Here is an 18,386-nt window from a genome sequence, read left to right as displayed (position 1 = left end):
ACATAGAATGGGGATTGATTAGTTATGTCTGCTGTGGGTGCAGGAGGCCTTCATTTGTACCACCTGTGCCAGCCGTGAAATTAAGACACTTGCTCTTTGGAAGAAAAGCTATACCTAACCTAGACAGCATATTAAAAAGCAGAGACATTACTTTGCCAACAAAGGCCCATATAGTCAAAGCTATGGTTTTTCCAGTAGTCATGTATGGATGTGAGAGTTGGACCATAAAGAAGGCTGAGCACCAAAGAATTGATGCTTTTGAGCTGAGGAGTTGGAGAAGACTCTTGAGATTCCCTTGGATTGCAAGGAGATCAAACCAGTCAATCCTAAAGGAAATCAACCTTGAATATTCATTAGAAGGACTGATGCTGAAGCGGACGCTCCAATATTTTGGCCACCTGATACAAAGAACTGACTCATTAGGAAAGACTCTGATGCTGGGAAAGACTGAAGGCAGGAGGAGAAGGGGACAACAGAGGATGAGATGGTTGGATGGCATCACCGACTCAACGGACATGAGTTTGAGCAACCTCTTGGAGTTGGTGATGGACAGGGAAGCCTGGCATGCTGCAGTCCATGGGGGTGCAAAAAGTCGGACACGACCGAGCAACTGAACTGTGCCAGCCACGGGCTGTATGCATGCAGAGAATGCTGACAGGCAGGGACAGGAAGTCATTTTGACTTGTTAATGATGAAGCCCTTTTGTGGGCCTGAGCTTGACCATAGTACAGTTTCCTCAATTGTCGTGACGTTGCAATGGGTGAGAGATGGTTCCATATGTAGCCTTAGGATGGGCTGGGCCTTGAGTTCCAGTAACTTTGTGGGGTTGAGACACTAGTATGTACCCAAAATCTGTCACAAGTGATTGAAAATCAGTTTATGTTGGTGTAGCAACTGCACACCAGTGATAGCCCTCTATTATTTACCTTCCTTCTGAGCGTCAGAATTCTGGAGCTGCTGTTAAAGATATGGCAGATTGGGTTTCTCTCTGGACACATCCAGGTTTCTGCTGAAATGGCTTGCCTGGAAGTCACCTCCTGTTTCACTGATATGTGACTGACTGTCCTCTGCCTCCTCACACTCCACGTCTGTGGCTCTGGAGACCAAGGGGGCCTTTCTGGCCCTCCCCACTGCTCCTGGAAGCCAAGGTGGGTGTGAAAGGCCAGGGTTGAGAAAAGCTGCATGAGAAACTGTCATCCCCAGTTTGGATCTCAAGCACGAGAAGAATTGCGTGGTGGGGGAGCCCACACCTGGCCCCCGGCATGTGGGTTGATTCCAAGCATCGAATTTATTGTGTCTGAATTTCCCTACTTGTCTCACTTAGATTTTCTTTTTGTTTTTCCTTCAAAGGTTCAGTCATTTGGGGAAAGGATTGTGCTTTTCATTCTGAACGTCGTTATTTTTGGAAGACTAGAAAGGAATTTGGATGATGATGACATGTTTTTTTTACCTCACTCTGTGAAGGAGGAGGCTAAGATTCTGTGGCGAGATGGAGCAGCTGTTGGATTTTACACAACCAAAAGGAAAGGTGAGGGCCATGCGGCCACGTGGGGCCACCACCCCTTCAGGCTTGCGGGGAGGCTCCGGGTGCCTGCCTGCTCGGAGGACGCCCTGAGCACAGACGTTCCTTGGAGAGAATCTTCTGGCGCGAGACGTGTCACTAGCTCAGCTGTCATGTAAATAAGCCCAAGGTATGGATTTCGATTTCACCACATTTCTCGTTTTACTAGAGGATGAAGATCCCTTACAGCCCTTGGGTTCCCAGGTGGTGGCACGTCCCCTGTAAAATGGTTGTTGCCATGAATGGTTGTAAAATGACTTTGCAAGCACAATGCTATTTGTTTCTTTTCTTTAATGTTACCAGTTTGCTGTCAGGAAAAACACCATTGCTAATAGCTGACATGTGGTGCAAAGGCACACTGGATGCCAAGATTTATAGACATTACCTCAGAAAAGAGGGAGGTCGGCCACGATAGCGAGGTTAGGGTAAAGTCCTGGGACTTGTTTTTAGGGGTGGTGAGGAGCAGGGTGTGTGGAACTTGTGCTATTTTGTCTAAGGGATCACGCTCTTCTTTAACATTGCTTTCTTTCTTTTGACTTTGAAAGTTCTGTCAATATCTCTGACCCAGCTGGTCAAGCCCTATCATTTAATTCTTACAAAGTTCTGAATTTTAGCAAAAATGAAATTTCCAAGTACATCACCACAGATACGCTATTATCTCAGTTAAGTGTTTTTCCCCTGGGGATACAAAGGCTACTATTGTGGTTTTGAGCTGTGTTCACATGTGTATCTGTTCCACGTGTCCAGGATGGAATAGATCCGCATTTCTCACTTTTTCCCTTCCCTCCGTGTGGTGTGAGACAACTTGTGTCTCACGCAGACACGCCGTGTAGGTCATTGTTTGTCAGTCAATCACAGAGGCAGAGGCACCCGTGTCTGTCAGCTCCGTGGGTCATTGAGAGCCGTTTGTCCTTCGATTTTGATGTACGGTTTCACTCCTTGGGGTGGCTGTGCTCTCTAGTCATTCATTTAGATAGACCAAGGGATCTGGAGAATCCTCAAAGAGGAAGTATTTTGGTAATTCCTTTTTCTCGGGCGACTCATTTGCTGTCATCTTCTACCAAATGGCTTGTCTTCAGTTTGTGGCAAAATCCTTTGTGCTGTAAATGTCCTACTAACAGTAACGAAAACTGTTAATAGATTCGGATTTGATGTGTGAGCCACGCTTGAGGGGCAGAAAGAGCTTGCCAGTGCTGCTGTTGCTGCTGGTCTCCGTGATATCCCAGACTTTGTTCCAAGAGAATCAAACAGAGGTTGGGTGTGATGTCTCATTCATCTCAAGGCAGACCCAGAACTATGGCATGGAAGGAGGATATTAAGCTGTTGAATTGAGGCAGATCAGACTCGGTGCTTGGATTTCTGCTTCCTGTTCGTTTCTCATGAATTCTACAGATCTGATGGAAAGTTCTCTGCTTGGGACTCCTTGGTGGCTCAGACGATGAAGAATCTGCCTGCAATGTGGGAGACCTGGGTTCAATCCCTTGGTTAGGAAGATCCCCTGGAGAAGGAAATGGCAACCCACTCCAGCATTCTTGCCTGGAGAATTCCATGGACAGAGGAGTCTGATGGGCTACAGTCCATGGTGTCGCAAAGAGTCAGACATGACTGAGTGACTAATAGTTTTACATTCACTTTCTCTGAAGCTGCTTACTAGGTCTCGTTGTTTTCACCCATGACCCATGAACTGATTTTTTTTAAGTGGCAATTGACTGTTAGTCACCCAGAAACTGAGTTTAAAAAGTATCAAATGAATAGAAAATTAAGTAAATAAACAGTATTTTTCTGACAATTAACATTTTTTTTTTTTTACTGCTTATTTCTGGATTAGCTTATTTTCGGAGAGCCAGAATAAAAGTATTTCTGTGGAATAGTTACATAGACTTTACTACCATCAGTGTTTGAGAGTTCCAGTCACTTCACATGCTTGCTTGTCCTTGGTGTTGTATTGTTAATTTTAGTCATTCTGCAATTTGGTATCTGATATCTAATTTTGATTTTAATTTGCATTTTCCTAATTATATTATCATGTTTTCATGTGCCTTTCTGATGGTCATATATCTTCTTAGGTGAAGTGTCTGTTCAGATATTTTTGCCTATTTTTTTATTGGGTTGTTTGTTTTCTCATTAATATTACCAAGCATTGAGTATTCTTTATATGGTACGCTCTCTGTTCTTCATCAGATGTATTTTGAAAACATTTTCATTTTGGCATAATAATTTTTTCAGAGCACAGAAGTTTTAAATTTTAGTGCAACCTAATTTATCATTTACCAAATTTCATTATAATGCAGCTCAAACCATTTTCCAATTTACTTTATGATTTTGATGGTTTCTTTAAAAGTAAGTTTTTAATTTCCAGATATTTGTGAGCACTTCCAGATGTTTTATTTTTTGTTGACTTTTAATTTAATTCTGTTGCAATAAGATAATATAGTCTGTAACATTTTAATATTTTGCAGCCTATTGAGAGTTGTTTTATAGTCCTGTATATGGTTTATCTTGGCAGATACTCCATATGGACTTGAAAGAGTGGGTGTATTTTGCAGGTATTGGGTTTCATGTTTTGAAAATGTTAGTTAGATTAAGGTGATTGATACTGTCATTCAATATTCTTACTAATATTTTTGCCTGATTGTGAAGTTCTGCAGGAAGTATGTTAAAGTCTTTGTGATTGTGGGTTCACCTCTTTCTTCTTTTAGTTCTGTCTGTATTTTGTACTTCATGTATTTTGGAATTTTGTCATTAATCACATCTAAATTATAATTGCTATATTTGTCTGATGTATTGACCATTTTGTCGTTATGAAGTGGCCCTCCACTTGTCTTCAGTGATATCTCTTGTTATGAAATTTATTTTCTCTGCTATTAATACAGCCACTTCATCTTCTTATGCTTACTGTTTGCATAGAATATATTCTTCCTAGCCTTTTACTTTTAGTCATTTATGTCTTTATATTTAAAGCATGTGTTTTGTTGACAGCATGAAATTGGGTCTTAGATTTTAAATCTAGTTTTAATAATCTCTGTCTTTTGATTGGAATATTAGTCTATTTCCATTTAATTATTGATATGGTTGTACTTAGATCTTCTCTGTTGCAATTTGTTTTCTGTCTTCTGTTTCTTTTTTTCTCTGTTCTTCTTCTCCTGTCTTATTTTGTTTTAATCAGATTTTTTTACTGTTTCATTTTAATTTCTTTCTTGGCATTCTAGCTTTATATTTTTGTACTTTTAAAAGTTGTTGCTCTAGAGATTACATATGCATCTTAAACTTAGATTAACTTAGAGTGCATATTGAATTACTTAAGGTAAAATATAGAAACCTTGCAATAGTATATTTTTATGTACCTATTATTTCATAGTGCTATTGTTGTGTTGATATATTAGATGTTTGTTATAAACCTGTTGCTACTGACTTATAAATTTTAATTTAGATAGTTATATCTTTTAAAGGTATAAAGAAAAATATGTAATTTAGAAATGTTTATCCAGATATTTACTATTAAAATTTTTTTGTATAGGTTCCAGTTGCCCTTCAGGCTAAAGTTCTTCCTTTAAAATTTCTTGTAGGGAGTTGATGGCAATAAAATCTCTCAGGTTTTGTTTATTGAAAATGTCTTTATTTCACTTACATATTTGAAGTGTTGTTTATCCAGTTATAGAACAGTTAGTGATACCTTTTTTCCTTCAGAAATTGAATATATTGTTCCAGTATCTTCTGGCTTTCATAGTCTTTGGTGAGAAGTCAGCAATTAATTTATTGTTGTTCTTCACACCTAAAATGGCATTTTTCTCTGAATGCTTTCAAGTCTTTCTCTTTAGCTTTTTTGCAGTTTAACTGTGATTTTTCTAGGAGTGATTTTATTTTCATTTCTTTTTGGGGCTTTGTTGAGCTTTCTGAACCCAGTTTCCTACCAAATTTGGGAAGATTTTGGTGATTAGTTCTTCAAATTTTTATGCTTTTTTCTTTATCTGGGATTCCAGTGATATGTATGTTGGGGTGCTTCATATTGTCTTGTAGTCTCTGAAATTTTGTTTATTTTTATTCAAACATTTTCCACTTTTTTGGTTGGATAATTTCTGTTGATCTATATTCAGGTTTATCTGCCATCTCCAAACTGTTGTTGAGCTTATTTAAAGATTTCAGTTACTGTAGGTTTGACCTGTATAATTTCTATTATGTATAGTTTCTATTTCTCTGTTGAGATTCTCTATTTATTCATTGAGCATATCTTTCCCTTTAATTTAAAGAATTACTTTAATTCTTTGAACATATTTGTAAAGTCATTTTGAGTTCTTTGTCTGCCAAATCCAACATCTGGACCTATTTAAAATCAGTTATATTAGAGTGACATCAGCAACATGGTGGAATAAAAAGCTCCTCTTCAGTCTACACCCAGTAAAGCATTTGCAGTTCAGCAAAAGTGCCTCTGGTCAACACACCAGTGTGGTGGAAAATTCTGCACGTCTGTACATTTAAAGCTGGGTGGACTGGAACACAGAGGGAAGGCAGAGCTAGGGAGCAGCAGCCTGGGTCTCTGGCTGTGGGAGCTGAGCTCCTCGTCCAGAGAACAGAGAGCAACAGGGGGTGAGGGAAAGCAACCCTGGCCTCTGAGGTGCCGGTCCAACCCAGACTCCTTGCTGCCAGTGTCCTCCCCTGTGGCAGCAGAGTCTGCAACTCAGGGATGCTGGGCACCAGGGAAGAGAGCACAGCCAGTGACATTGGCCGCAGGAAGCCCTCAGTGGCCCCTGGAGACACAAGAAGCAATAACGAGGATACAGAGCCATTCCTCCGAAAGAAGTGGTAGAGGGTAGAATGGACCAATGCACAAATGTAATTGGAGGCTGCTCACACGACTGAGAGACTTCACTTTCACTTTTCACTTTCATGCACTGGAGAAGGAAATGGCAACCCACTCCAGTGTTCTTGCCTGGAGAATCCCAGGGACGGGAGAGCCTGGTGGGCTGCCGTTTATGGGGTCGCAGAGTTGGACACGACTGAATCGACTTAGCAGCAGCAGCAGCAGTAGGTAAGGAAAACCATAAACTTGTGCTGTTGCGCCACCTACTGGAAAACAAAAGACCGAATTTCTGCCCTGTTGAATCAGAATCAAGCAGAAAGATACTATCAAGTGCCGTGAAGAACCAAAGTAACACCATACCACAAAAGGAAAATGACATTTCTCCAGAAGCCAAATTTAAAGTCATGGAATATCACAATTTAACTGACAAAAAATTCAAAAGAGGTGTCATGAAGAAATTCATTGAGTAACAACAAAACTCAGAAAGGCAGTTCAATGAGCTCAAGAATAAAATTAGTGATCAGAAGTAATACATTACTAAAGACTCTAAAAAGAATCAAGCAGAAATTCTGGAGCTGAAGAACTCAATAAATGAGATAAAGAATGCATTAGAAAGCACTGGAAATATTTCAGACCATATGGAAGAGAGAAGTAATGAGTTCACAGACAGAAATCTATAAATGATGCAAATATTAAAGGAAAGAGAAATAAGACATTAAAAAATTAGGACATTCTATGAGAGCTATCCAGCTTTATGGGAAGGGTAAACATGAGGGTAATGTGTATCCCAAAAGGAGAGGAGAGGGAGAAGGGAGCAGAGAGATTCCTTAAAGAAATCAAAGCTGAGAAGTTCTCAAACCTGCAGAAGAAATTGGGTAAACAAGTCCTTAAAAGTAAGAGAACACCTAATTGCCTCAATGCAAAAAGACCTTCTTTAAGACAAACTATCTTAAAACTATCAAAAATCAATGACGAAGAATTAATTTTAAAGGCAGACAGAGATGAGGGGGATGATGATAATGTCCAGAAACACCCACAAAGGCTATCAGCAGATTTCTCAGCAGGAAATCTACAGGCCAGGAAGAAGGAGAATGATATTTTAAAGATACTGAAAGATAAAAAATGTCACCTGAAAATACTTTATCCAGAAATATTATCGCTCAGATATAAAGGTGAAATAAAGACTTCCTGAGATAAATAAAAACTGAGGGAGTTCACCAACACTAGATATGCCTTACAGGAAATGTTGAAAGGAGTTTTTCTGCCAGAACCAAAAAGGTAAAAGGACAGAAAAGTAAGTTAATAAATATGAATAGAATCAGAAAATTATAACTGTTTATCAGAATCAGTTTTAAACATTTTATTGTAGCATAAAGGTTAAAGGGGGAAAATCAGAAAAAAAAATAACTAGAGCCACTTCCATTTGGCAAAAAACTTACAACATGAAAAGGGATAATTTGAAAAAAACAAAAATAGAGAAGGAGAAGCGGGGAAAGGACAAGAACCCTATAGGTAAATGAAGATAAGATGTTATCAGCAGAAAAAGGATTATTGTATCTATGAGATGTTTTAGACAAACCTCATGGTAACCACAAACCATAAATCTAGAACAGAGGCATGAAACATAAAAAAGGAGGTAACTGTGAAAAAATATAGAAAACCACAAAACCAAGATGACAGGCTGGAACACAAAGAAAAAGAAACCAGCAGTGATATAGAGAAACCAGCAATGAAGATGAAATGGCAGGACTAAGTCCTCATTCATCAATAATCACCCTGAATGTAAATGGAGTGAATTCACCCCTCAGAAGACACAGAGTGGCTGTGTGGATTAAAAAACAAGAACCAGTTTGTTACTGGAGATTCCAGGAGACTCACTTCAGCTCTAAAAATAAACATAGGCTAAGAGGGAAGGGTTGGAAGATGATGTTCCAAGGAAATGGCAGCCAAAAGAACGCGGGTGAAGCTATACTCACAGCAGAGAAAATAGACTGAAAGTCAACAAATTACCAAGAGACCAAAATGGGTGGTAGGGAAAAATAAAGGGATAAGGGGGACAGTTTATCAAGAAAACAGTATAGTGGTTGACACACACACACACGTGCATTTAACATAAGGGCACCTATAAAATATGTAGAATTGTTAACAGACCTAAAGGGAGAAATTGACAGCAACACAGTAATAGTGGGGGACTTCAACATCTCTTTTACATCCATGGCTAAATCATCCAGACAAAAAAATCAACAGGGAAACTGGGCCTTAAGTGAAACATTAGACCAGATGGATTGGATAGATTTGTACAGAACATTCCATCCAGTGCAGCAGAATACACATTCTTCTCAAGGGCACATGGAACTTTCTCAAGGGTAGGCCATATGTTGGGACACAAAACAAATCTCAGTAAATTTAAGAAGACTGAACTCATATCAAGCATCTTTTCTGATTACAATGGTATGGTATGAAACTAAAAGTCAACTACAAGAACAGAACTGGGAAAATCACAGATATGTGGAGACTGAACAAAGTGTTACTGAGTGACTGTTAAGTCAATGAAGAAGTCAAAGGAGAAATAAAAAATCACCTGAAGATTAAAGTAAGATGAAAAGACAACATACCAAAATTTATAAGATGTACAAAAAGTGATACTAAGAGGGAAGTTTATAGCAAAACAGGCCTACCTCGAGATACAAGAAAAATCCTAATGAACAATCTGAACTTACACTGAAAGGAACTAGAAGAAAAAGAACAAAGAAAGCCCAAAGTCAGTAGAAGGAAAGAAATAATAAAATCAGAAACGAAAGAGGAGAAATAACAATGTATACCACAGAAATACCAAGGGTTACAAGAGAATATTATGAGCAGCTACATGCCAACAAATTGGACAACCTAGAAGAAATGCACGGATTCTTAGAATTGAACAAGTGTCCAAGGCTGAATCATGAATAAATAAAAAATCTGAATAGACTGATCACTAGTACAGAGATTGAAACAGTAGTCAGAAGCTCCCACCAAACAGAAGTTCAGAACCAGGCAGCTTCACAGGTGAACTCTACCAAATATTCAAAGCTTTAAGGCCTGTCTTTCCCAAACTATTCCAAAGTATGTAATAGAAGGATGTTCTTTGCAAGAACAGCATCACCCTAATACATAAATCAGACAAAGACAACACACGTATATACACACATGCAGAGTGATGAACACAGTCCAATATCTCTGATTAACATAGTTGTAAAAACCCTCAACAAAATATTAGCAAAGAAACTCCAATAATGCATTAGAAGCTTTGTGTACCATGGTCAAATGGGATCTGTTCCAGAGGTGCAAGACCAGTTCAATGTAGGGACTTCTCTGGTAGATCAGTGGTTAAGAATCCACCTTCCCATGCAAGGGACACAGGTTCAATCCTTGGCTGAGGAACTAAGAGCCCACATGCCATGGGGCAACTAAGCCTGTGTGCCACAGCTAAGGCTCAATACAGTAAAAAAAAAAAAAATTAAAAAATGGTTCAACATATGCAGATCAGTCAGCATGATGCAGCTTATAAACAATTTGAAGGATAAAAAACATACAATTATCTCTGTAGACATAGAAAATCGGTTGATAAGATTAAACATCCTCTTATGATAAAAATTCTCAATAAAGTGATGTAGAAGGGACATCAGTTCAGTTCAGTTCAGTTCAGTTGCTCAGTCGTGTCCAACTCTTTGTGACCCCATGGACTGCAGCACGCCAGGCCTCCCTGTCCATCACTAACTCCTGGAGTTTACACGAACTCATGTCCATTGAGTTGGTGATGCCATCCAGCCATCTCATCCTCTGTCATCCCCTTCTCCTCCCACCTTCAATCTTTCCCAGCATCAGGGTCTTTTCCAATGAGTCAGTTCTTCACATCAGCTGGCCAAAGTATTGGAGTTTCAGCTTTAGCATCAGTCCTTCCAAAGAATATTCAGGACTGATTTCATTTAGGATGACTGGTTTGATCTCCTTGCAGTCCAAGGGACTTTCAAGAGTCTTCTCCAATACCACAGTTCAAAAGCATCAATTCTTCGGCGCTCAGCTTTCTTTACCATCCAACTCTCACATCCATGCATGCCTAGCTTTGACTAGATGGACCTTTGTTGGCAAAGTAAGGTCTCTGCTTTTTAATATGCTGTCTAGGTTGGTCATGACTTTCCTTCCAAGGAGTAAGCGTCTTTTAACTTCATGGCTGCAATCACAATCTGCAGTGATTTTGGAACCCCTCAAAATAAAGTCTGTAACTGTTTCCACTGTTTCCCCATCTATTTACCATGAAGTGATGGGACCAGATGCCATGATTTTAGTTTTCTGAAAGTTGAGTTTGAAGCCAACTTTTTCACTCTCCTTTTTCACTTTCATCAAGAGGCTCTTTAGTTCTTCTTCGCTTTCTGCCATAAGGGTGGTGTCATTGGCATATCTGAGGTTATTGATATTTCTCTTGAGAATCTTGACTGCCAGGACATACATAAACATAATATAGGTCATATCTGGTAATCTTACGCCAATATCACACTCAGTCATGAAAAACTGAAAGCTCTCTCTTGAAAATCAGGAACAAGACCAGAACAAGACTCTTGCCACTCTTATTTAACATAGTATTGGAAGTCCTAGCAAGGGCAATTAGGCAAGAAAAAGAAATAAAAGGTACCATTTTAGAAAAGAAGAAGTAAAACTCTTTGTGGATGACATGATTTTATATTAATGTATAGAATACCCTTAAGATTCTACCAAAGAACTATTAGCCATAATCAGCAGATACAGTGAAGTTGGAAGGTACAAATTCAGCATACAGAAATGTGCTATGTTCATATATGCTAACAATGAGCTAGCAGACAGAGAAATTAAGAAAACAATTCTACTTATAATTGCCACAAGAAGGATCAAATACCTAGGAATAAATTTGACCTGGAGGTAAAAGACCTGAAATGGAAGAAGACACAAATAAATGGAAAGATATTCTGTGCTCGTGAATTGGGAGAATTAACATGGTTAAAATGTCCATATGACTTAAAGCAATCTACAGATTTAGTGCAATCCCTATCAAAATACCAAGAATATTTTTCACAGAAATTAAACCGAAAAAATCTAGAATTTATATGGAACCACAAAAGACTTGAAGTAGCCAAAGCCATCCCGAGAGAAAGGACAAAGCGGCAGAGACCACACTTTCTGATTCCATACTCTGTTTACAAAGTATAGCAATTAAAACAGTATGGTATTTGCAGAAAAAAGTACATAGGTCAATGGAATGGAATTGAGAACCCAGACATAAACTCACACATATAAAATCTATTAAGTTATAACAAAAGAGCAAAGAACATACAATGAGGAAAGGATTGTTTCTTCAGTAAATGGTGTTGGGGACAGCCAACATGGAAATAGGTGAAATTGCACACTCTCACCCTATACCCCCAGGTCAACTCAGAATGTCTTAAAGATTTGAATGAAAGGCCTGAAACCATAAAACTTCTAGAATAAAATATAGGCAGCACACCGTTTGACTTTGATTTTAGCAGTCCCTGTCTAGATATGTCTCCTCAGGCAAGAGAAACAGCTGCGAAAGAGATCATCAACAAAATGCAAATTACCTACCAAATGGGAGAAGATACTTGTAAATGTACATATTATAAGGTGTTAATATACAAAATATATAAAGAACTCATACAATTCAACCACCAAAAAATAAACAACTTGGTTTTGAAAAAAGGACAGAATATCTGAAATAGACTTTTTTCCTACAGAAGACATACAGTTGGCCAACAGGAATATGAAAAGATGTTTGACATCACTAATTATTAGGAAATGCAAATCAGAACCACAATGAGATATTACTTCATGCCTGTTGGAATAGCTGTTATCAAAAAGGCAAGAAATAGCAAGTGTTGGCAAGGATGTGGAGAAAAGGAAACCTTTGTATGTGCCCATATACTGTTGGTAGGAGCATAAATGGGTGTAGCCGCTGTGGAAAACAGCGGGGAGATTACTGAAAAATTCAGAATAGAACTATTCTGTGATTCAGCTGTTCTATATCTGGGTGTGCAAAGGCTGTGAAAACACTAATTCAAAGAGATATATGCACCCCTATGTTCATCGTGGCATTCTTCATAATAGCCAAGATATGGTAACAACTTAAGTGCCTGTCAGCAGATGAATGGACACAGACATGGCATATATGTGCAATGGAATACTATACAGCCGTAAAGATGAAACATTGCCCTTTCTGACAACATGAGCAGACCTTGAGGGCATTATTCTAAATGAAATAAGTGAGATGGAGAAAGACAAATACTGCAGAATTTCTCATATGGGAAATAATATGAAAACATATGGGGATTTCCCATATGGGAAATAATATGAAAACAAACAAAAACCCAAAGTAAATGAACAAACCAAACCTAGTAAGGTCAGTTAGATATGGAGACCAGAGTAGTGGCTGCCACAGGGGAGGGGGCAGAAGCGGGAGGGTGAGATGGGTAAAGGGGCTGAACTGTATGGCGAAAAAAATGAAATCGGTTCTTTTGACTATTACCTTTCTTTTTTTCCCTGACCATAGCTCACAATTTCGGGCTTCCCTGGTGGCTCAGATGGTAAAGTGTCTGCCCGCAATGCGGGAGACCCGGGTTCAATTCCTGGGTCAGAAAGATCCCCTGGAGAAGGAAATGGCAACCCATTCCAGTATTCCTGCCTGGAAAATCCCACGGACTGAGGAGCCTGGTGGGCTACAGTCCATGGGGTCGCAAAGAGTCGGACACAACTGAGCGACTTCACTTTCACCTTTCTTTTTTTCCCTGACCATAGGTCACAATTTCCTGTTTCTTTGCATGTGTTGGTTGAAGACTAGATGTTGCAGACACATTGCAGCAACTCTGACTTTTTAAGTATGTGTTTTTGAGGATTTTTGATCTGAGAGGTAGTCAGCTTGCCTGGATTCAAATCACAAGCTCTGTCTCCTTTGATATGTAGCTGCTACTGTGTATTGGTGCTTTGTCTCATGGCTGCCTCTGTAGCTTAGCTCTGTAGAGGTCTTCTCTGTGCCTGCAAAGTTGATGGTTCGACAAGGTTTGGGCATGGATGCTGTTGACCCCTGTGGTTTCCTTGCTTCTGCTGCCTTTAGGGTCTGTACCCTCACTCATCAAGCCCATTTGGCTTCAGCTTTCTGCCAGCTGAGGAATGTCCTTGGTTAAAAAAGCATCAAACTCATAAAGATCTGATCCTGTGTAGTTCCATCCTTCAAGGCTGGGTATCTCTGGTTTCTGACTTCTTTTGGTTGGGTTCCCTGGGGTCTCCTTCACTTGTGTGTAGATTATTTATGAGCCAGGAATTTGGCAGTTGCTCTGAATTAGGGTTTCATTCATTCTGTGGCTCCATGTTGACACTTTGCCTTTAAATTTCTAGCTGCCTGAAAATTTCCTAGTCCTGAAATTTGATCTTTGACACTTTTAGCTGGTAAGACTGCAGTTTTTCCTACCAATATTTTCTGTAGCCTTGGGGGTTGAGTTATACCCTGTGGCCAGTAAGCTGCAAACACACAGGTTTTAGCTATTTTATTTGCAATTTTTTGAAATTAAAATTCCCTCTGGTTTCTGTGTGCTTTTGAATGCCCTATGGCATCTGTGAGTGATTTTTTTAAATTTATTTTTTAAATAGTTATTATATATGGGACTCTGCATGACCATTTCATTCTACCACCATCATCTGATGAAGACTCTGTCCAGGGAAGAATCATAAAATTTTATTCCTTGCTTTCCCATCCCTTTCTATAAGGTAAGAGAGGAATTTACTTTGATGAACTAAAAAATGGTTGATATTAGCAACCTGCAGGTAAATTAAGCAAAAAATAACTTAGATAATGAATAGACATAATTTACAATGTTTTATTATTTTACACATATGATTTGTGAAAAAAGTCACTGGCAAGTACAGGTTGTTTAATTGACTACGGCAGGAGTTTATAGATCAAAAGTTCAGAACGGTTAATGATGTGTCTTTAGTTGTGGTCCTATCCTTAGTGCTTGTCACAAAGTCATGTAATGTTGTATTGATACCTAAATTATGGGCATAGCACCTGGCATGCTACACAACTTTGCAGCAATTCAATTTCTCTTCATTAATTTGGATTCACATGGGTCAGCTGTTGTTGTTCTGTCAATAAGTCGTATCTGACTCTTTGTGACCCCATGGACTGCAGCAAGCCAGACTCCTCTTGTCCAGTACTATCTCTCAGAGTTTGCTCAAATTTATGTCCATTGAGTTAGTGATGCTATATAACCACCTCATCCTCTGCTGCCCCTTTCTCTTATTGCCTCCAATCTTTTCCGGCATCAGTCTTTTCCAAGTAGTCAGCTCTTTGCATCATGTGGCTAAAGTATTGGAGCTTCATCAGTCTTTCCAATGAACACTGGAAATCAAAGTTGATTTCCTTTAGGATTGACTGATTTGATCTCCTTGAAGTCCAAGGGACTCTCAAGACTCTTCTCCAGCATGATTTGAAAGCATCAGTTCTTTGGTGCTCAGCCTTCTTTATGGTCCAACTCTCACATCCGTACATGACTATTGGAAAAACCATAGCCTTGAGTATACAGACCTTTGTTGGGAAAGCGATGTTTCTGTTTTTTAATACGCTGTCTAGGTTTGTCATAACTTTTCTTTCAAGGGGAAGACGTCTTTTAATTTCACATGATTCAGAATATCTATTAATGTAGTTCCAGCGAAGCTGCAGTTTATAGTTTCATTCTGTGAGGAAAAGAAAATGTGCAGATTTATTGCATGAATTGGGTCACAGCGGGCTCGTTTCACCTATTTAAGAGTATACGTTGTTTCTAAACACGTTCTTTTTGGTATGTGTGTGACTTGAAGTGTCATTAAAGAAATTACTGGACAGTAAGATTCATCTATTTTGGCTTTCCAGTTCTGTGAATTTTATAACGACAAGCATACTTAAAATACAGAATAGTTCACCCCTCTCCAAAGCTCCTTCTTCTTCTAGTCTTTTCTATCCCCTCACCCCCACTGATAACCTCTGGAAACCACTGATACGTTCTCGATCAGTGTAGTTTTGTCTTTCCCGGAATATTGCACAGTGGGGTCTTACCATGTGTAACCTTGTAGGACTGACTGTGTTCACTTTTTCGTGATGCCTTTGTGAGTTATCCACATTGGTGTGTCTGTTAGTAGTTTGTGCCTCTTTAGTGTGAGGAAAGCATCCAGTTTTGAAACAAGTGGGTACCTTGTTGTAGAATGAATGAGATCTTTTCAGCTAGACCTCTTTGGGGGAACATTTGTTGATGGGCCAGTTTGAGTTTTTCCCCTAGTTTGATGGTTCTGTAATTGCCTTTCTTACAAAATATTGACACTTTAGTCATTTCATTATTTTATGCTGAAATTCTCCTTCAGTTCAGTTCAGTCACTCAGTCATGTCTGAGTCTTTGTGACCCCATGAATTGCAGCACACCAGGCCTCCCTGTCCATCACCAACTCCCGGAGTTCACTCAGATTCGTGTCCATCGAGTCAGTGATGCCATCCAGCCATCTCATCTTCTGTCGTCCCCTTCTCCTCCTGCCCTCAATCCCTCCCAGCATCAGAGTCTTTTCCAATGAGTCAACTCTTCACATGAGGTGGCCAAAGGACTGGAGTTTCAGCTTTAGCATCATTCCTTCCAAAGAAATCCCAGGGCTGATCTCCTTCAGAATGGACTGTTGGATCTCCTTGCAGTCCAAGGGACTCTCAAGAGTCTTCTCCAACACCACAGTTCAAAAGCATCAATTCTTCGGCGCTCAGCCTTCTTCACAGTCCAACTCTCACATCCATACATGACCACAGGAAAAACCACAGCCTTGACTAGATGGACCTTAGTGGGCAAAGTAATGTCTCTGCTCCTGAATATACTATCTAGGTTGGTCATAACTTTTCTTCCAAGGAGTGAGCGTCTTTTAATTTCATGGCTACAGTCACCACCTGCAGTGATTTTGGAGCCCCCCAAAATAAAGTCTGACTCTGTTTCCACTGTTTCCCCATCTATTTCCCATGAAGTGATGGGACTGGATGCCATGATCTTCATTTTCTGAATGTTGAGCTTTAAGCCAACTTTTTCACTCTTCTCTTTCACTTTCGTCAAGAGGCTTTTTAGCTGCTCTTCACTTTCTGCCATAAGGGTGTTGTCATCTGCATATCTGAGGTTATTGATATTTCTCCTGGCAATCTTGATTCCAGCTTGTGTTATAGTCAAAATAGTGGGGATTTACTTTAACTTTGGCCCTCAAGCCATTGATATGCAAGACTTAGCACTCAAGGGAAGAAAACACTGGACCGGTAAGTGGAGAGTCGGCCCGTTTAAGGCAGAGCTAGTAAGTATTTTGCTTTTGTATAAAAATATAAAAAGGACACTTTGCATTTCAGATTCCTGAAAGCCCAATGCTGATACAAGTTGTAAAAATAGGAATGGCACTTAAAAGTGTTCAATGGAGTGATTAGGCGTCCAGACAAGCGTATGACCTGTGATGCCTTGAAGTGGCCTCAGCTGACATGTTGGTCACCAGGCCCTTCTGTGCCCCGTCCCCTGATACTCCATGTCACAAGCCACTCCTCCTGTTGTACCCTCAACCGTGGGCCCGTCATGCCAACTTCTGGACTTTAGCAGAGACATAAACAGCAGAACACTGGCTTCCCTGGTGGCTCAGAGGTAAAGAATCTGACGGCAATGCAGGAGCCACAGGAGAACTGGGTTCAATCCCTGGGTCAGGAGGATCCCCTGGAGGAGGAAATAGCAACCCAGCCCAGTATTCTTGCCTGGAGAATCCCCATGGACAGTGGAGCCTGGTGGATGACAGTCCATGGGGTTGCAAAGAGCCGGACATGACTGAAGCGACTTAGCCCAGCACACACAGCATAAGTGGAGTAGTGGGATTGTGCTGTAGGTTCAGGTACCAACTCTGCTGTCTGATGAGAGGGGGTTTCTGTTGTAAGACAGAGAAGGGCTTACAGGATGGGGTATTGGAAGGGGGTAGGGGACGTTCATGGCATTGCAGCCTAGCTTCCTGTGCTGGGATGGGTACCCAGAAATTGTCCCATTCTGATCTTTGCAAGCCAGTTTCCTTTACTTACTTATGCTTCCTGCTTCCTCATAACCTTGCCATGATGCCTACCCAGCTCTACTCACAGTGTCTCAAAGGACTGGGACCTGTTACAGTCCTAGTTTCAGTTCACTCAGAACCTCCTGCGAGTATCTGGTTGCTCCAGCTGGCCTGTGGATCGTGGGTCCACTGTGATGGCAGGCTTTCGTGGTTCTGATACGGTCCATGAGCCTCAGCTTTTTAGCTGGAGCTGCAGTCAGGGGAATAGTAAAGAAGAACTATAGCTGAGCAGACACCCCATAACCATCCATGAGAGGAACCGGTAGATGAGGTCTCAGCCTCGGCTGGAGTGCTTCCGGTCAGGACCACCCAGCAGCCCTTCACTGATGCACAGTGGACCACTCATAACAAAATGTTCCAGCGGCATAGTCTGCACTGCTTGTATATCCTGGGCCACACGAGTCCTCAGACTCTGCCCTTGACCTCTGGCACCGCGCTGGAGTGGGACCCAGCCATCTAGGGTTTAATAAGCCCTCCCGGTGGTTCTCATGTTTCATTCTAGAGTTTGAGATCCAGTCACCCAAGGCATGCACTTTTCAGTGGTAGGTTTCTTTTGCTTAAAAATTGTTTTCTACGTTTTGTGTTGCATGAACTGATAATGTACAGGGTCCAGCACATTAAACCAAAGCAGTTCTTTCTCTTGTAATTGATAAATGAGATGAATTACTGATACAGATTTTCTTATGTTTAACCACCCAGGATAAAGCCAGCTTGGCCAAGGTTACTTTCTTTAAGCAAAAAGTTTTTCTTCAATATTTAAAAAATATAGTTTTATCATACCTTTTAAATAAATTCCTGTTATAATAGTCAAATACATAGAAGTAAATGATACTTTTAAAAGAGAAAACAATAACTAGAGCTTATCTCCAAGTATATCTT

At 40.1% G+C, this 18,386-nt stretch overlaps 1 protein-coding gene across 1 annotated transcript in view; it reads left to right on the top strand.

Annotated features, from left to right (window-relative positions):
- The window catches only part of LOC120875374 (protein FAM169B-like), an 85,298-nt gene that overhangs the window by 52,892 nt on the left and 14,020 nt on the right, over positions 1-18,386 (top strand). Inside the window, exon 5 of the mRNA XM_040257134.1 lies at positions 1,351-1,528. Within this exon, the coding sequence (XP_040113068.1) occupies positions 1,351-1,528 (178 nt within the window). The remainder of the gene's footprint in view (positions 1-1,350; positions 1,529-18,386) is intronic.

This window comes from Oryx dammah, unplaced genomic scaffold (assembly GCF_014754425.2).
Source record: "Oryx dammah isolate SB20612 unplaced genomic scaffold, SCBI_Odam_1.1 HiC_scaffold_16, whole genome shotgun sequence".
Classification (NCBI taxonomy): domain Eukaryota; kingdom Metazoa; phylum Chordata; class Mammalia; order Artiodactyla; family Bovidae; genus Oryx; species Oryx dammah.
The sequence above is the reverse complement of the archived record's forward strand: the minus strand, read 5'-3'. Positions and strand labels throughout refer to the sequence as shown.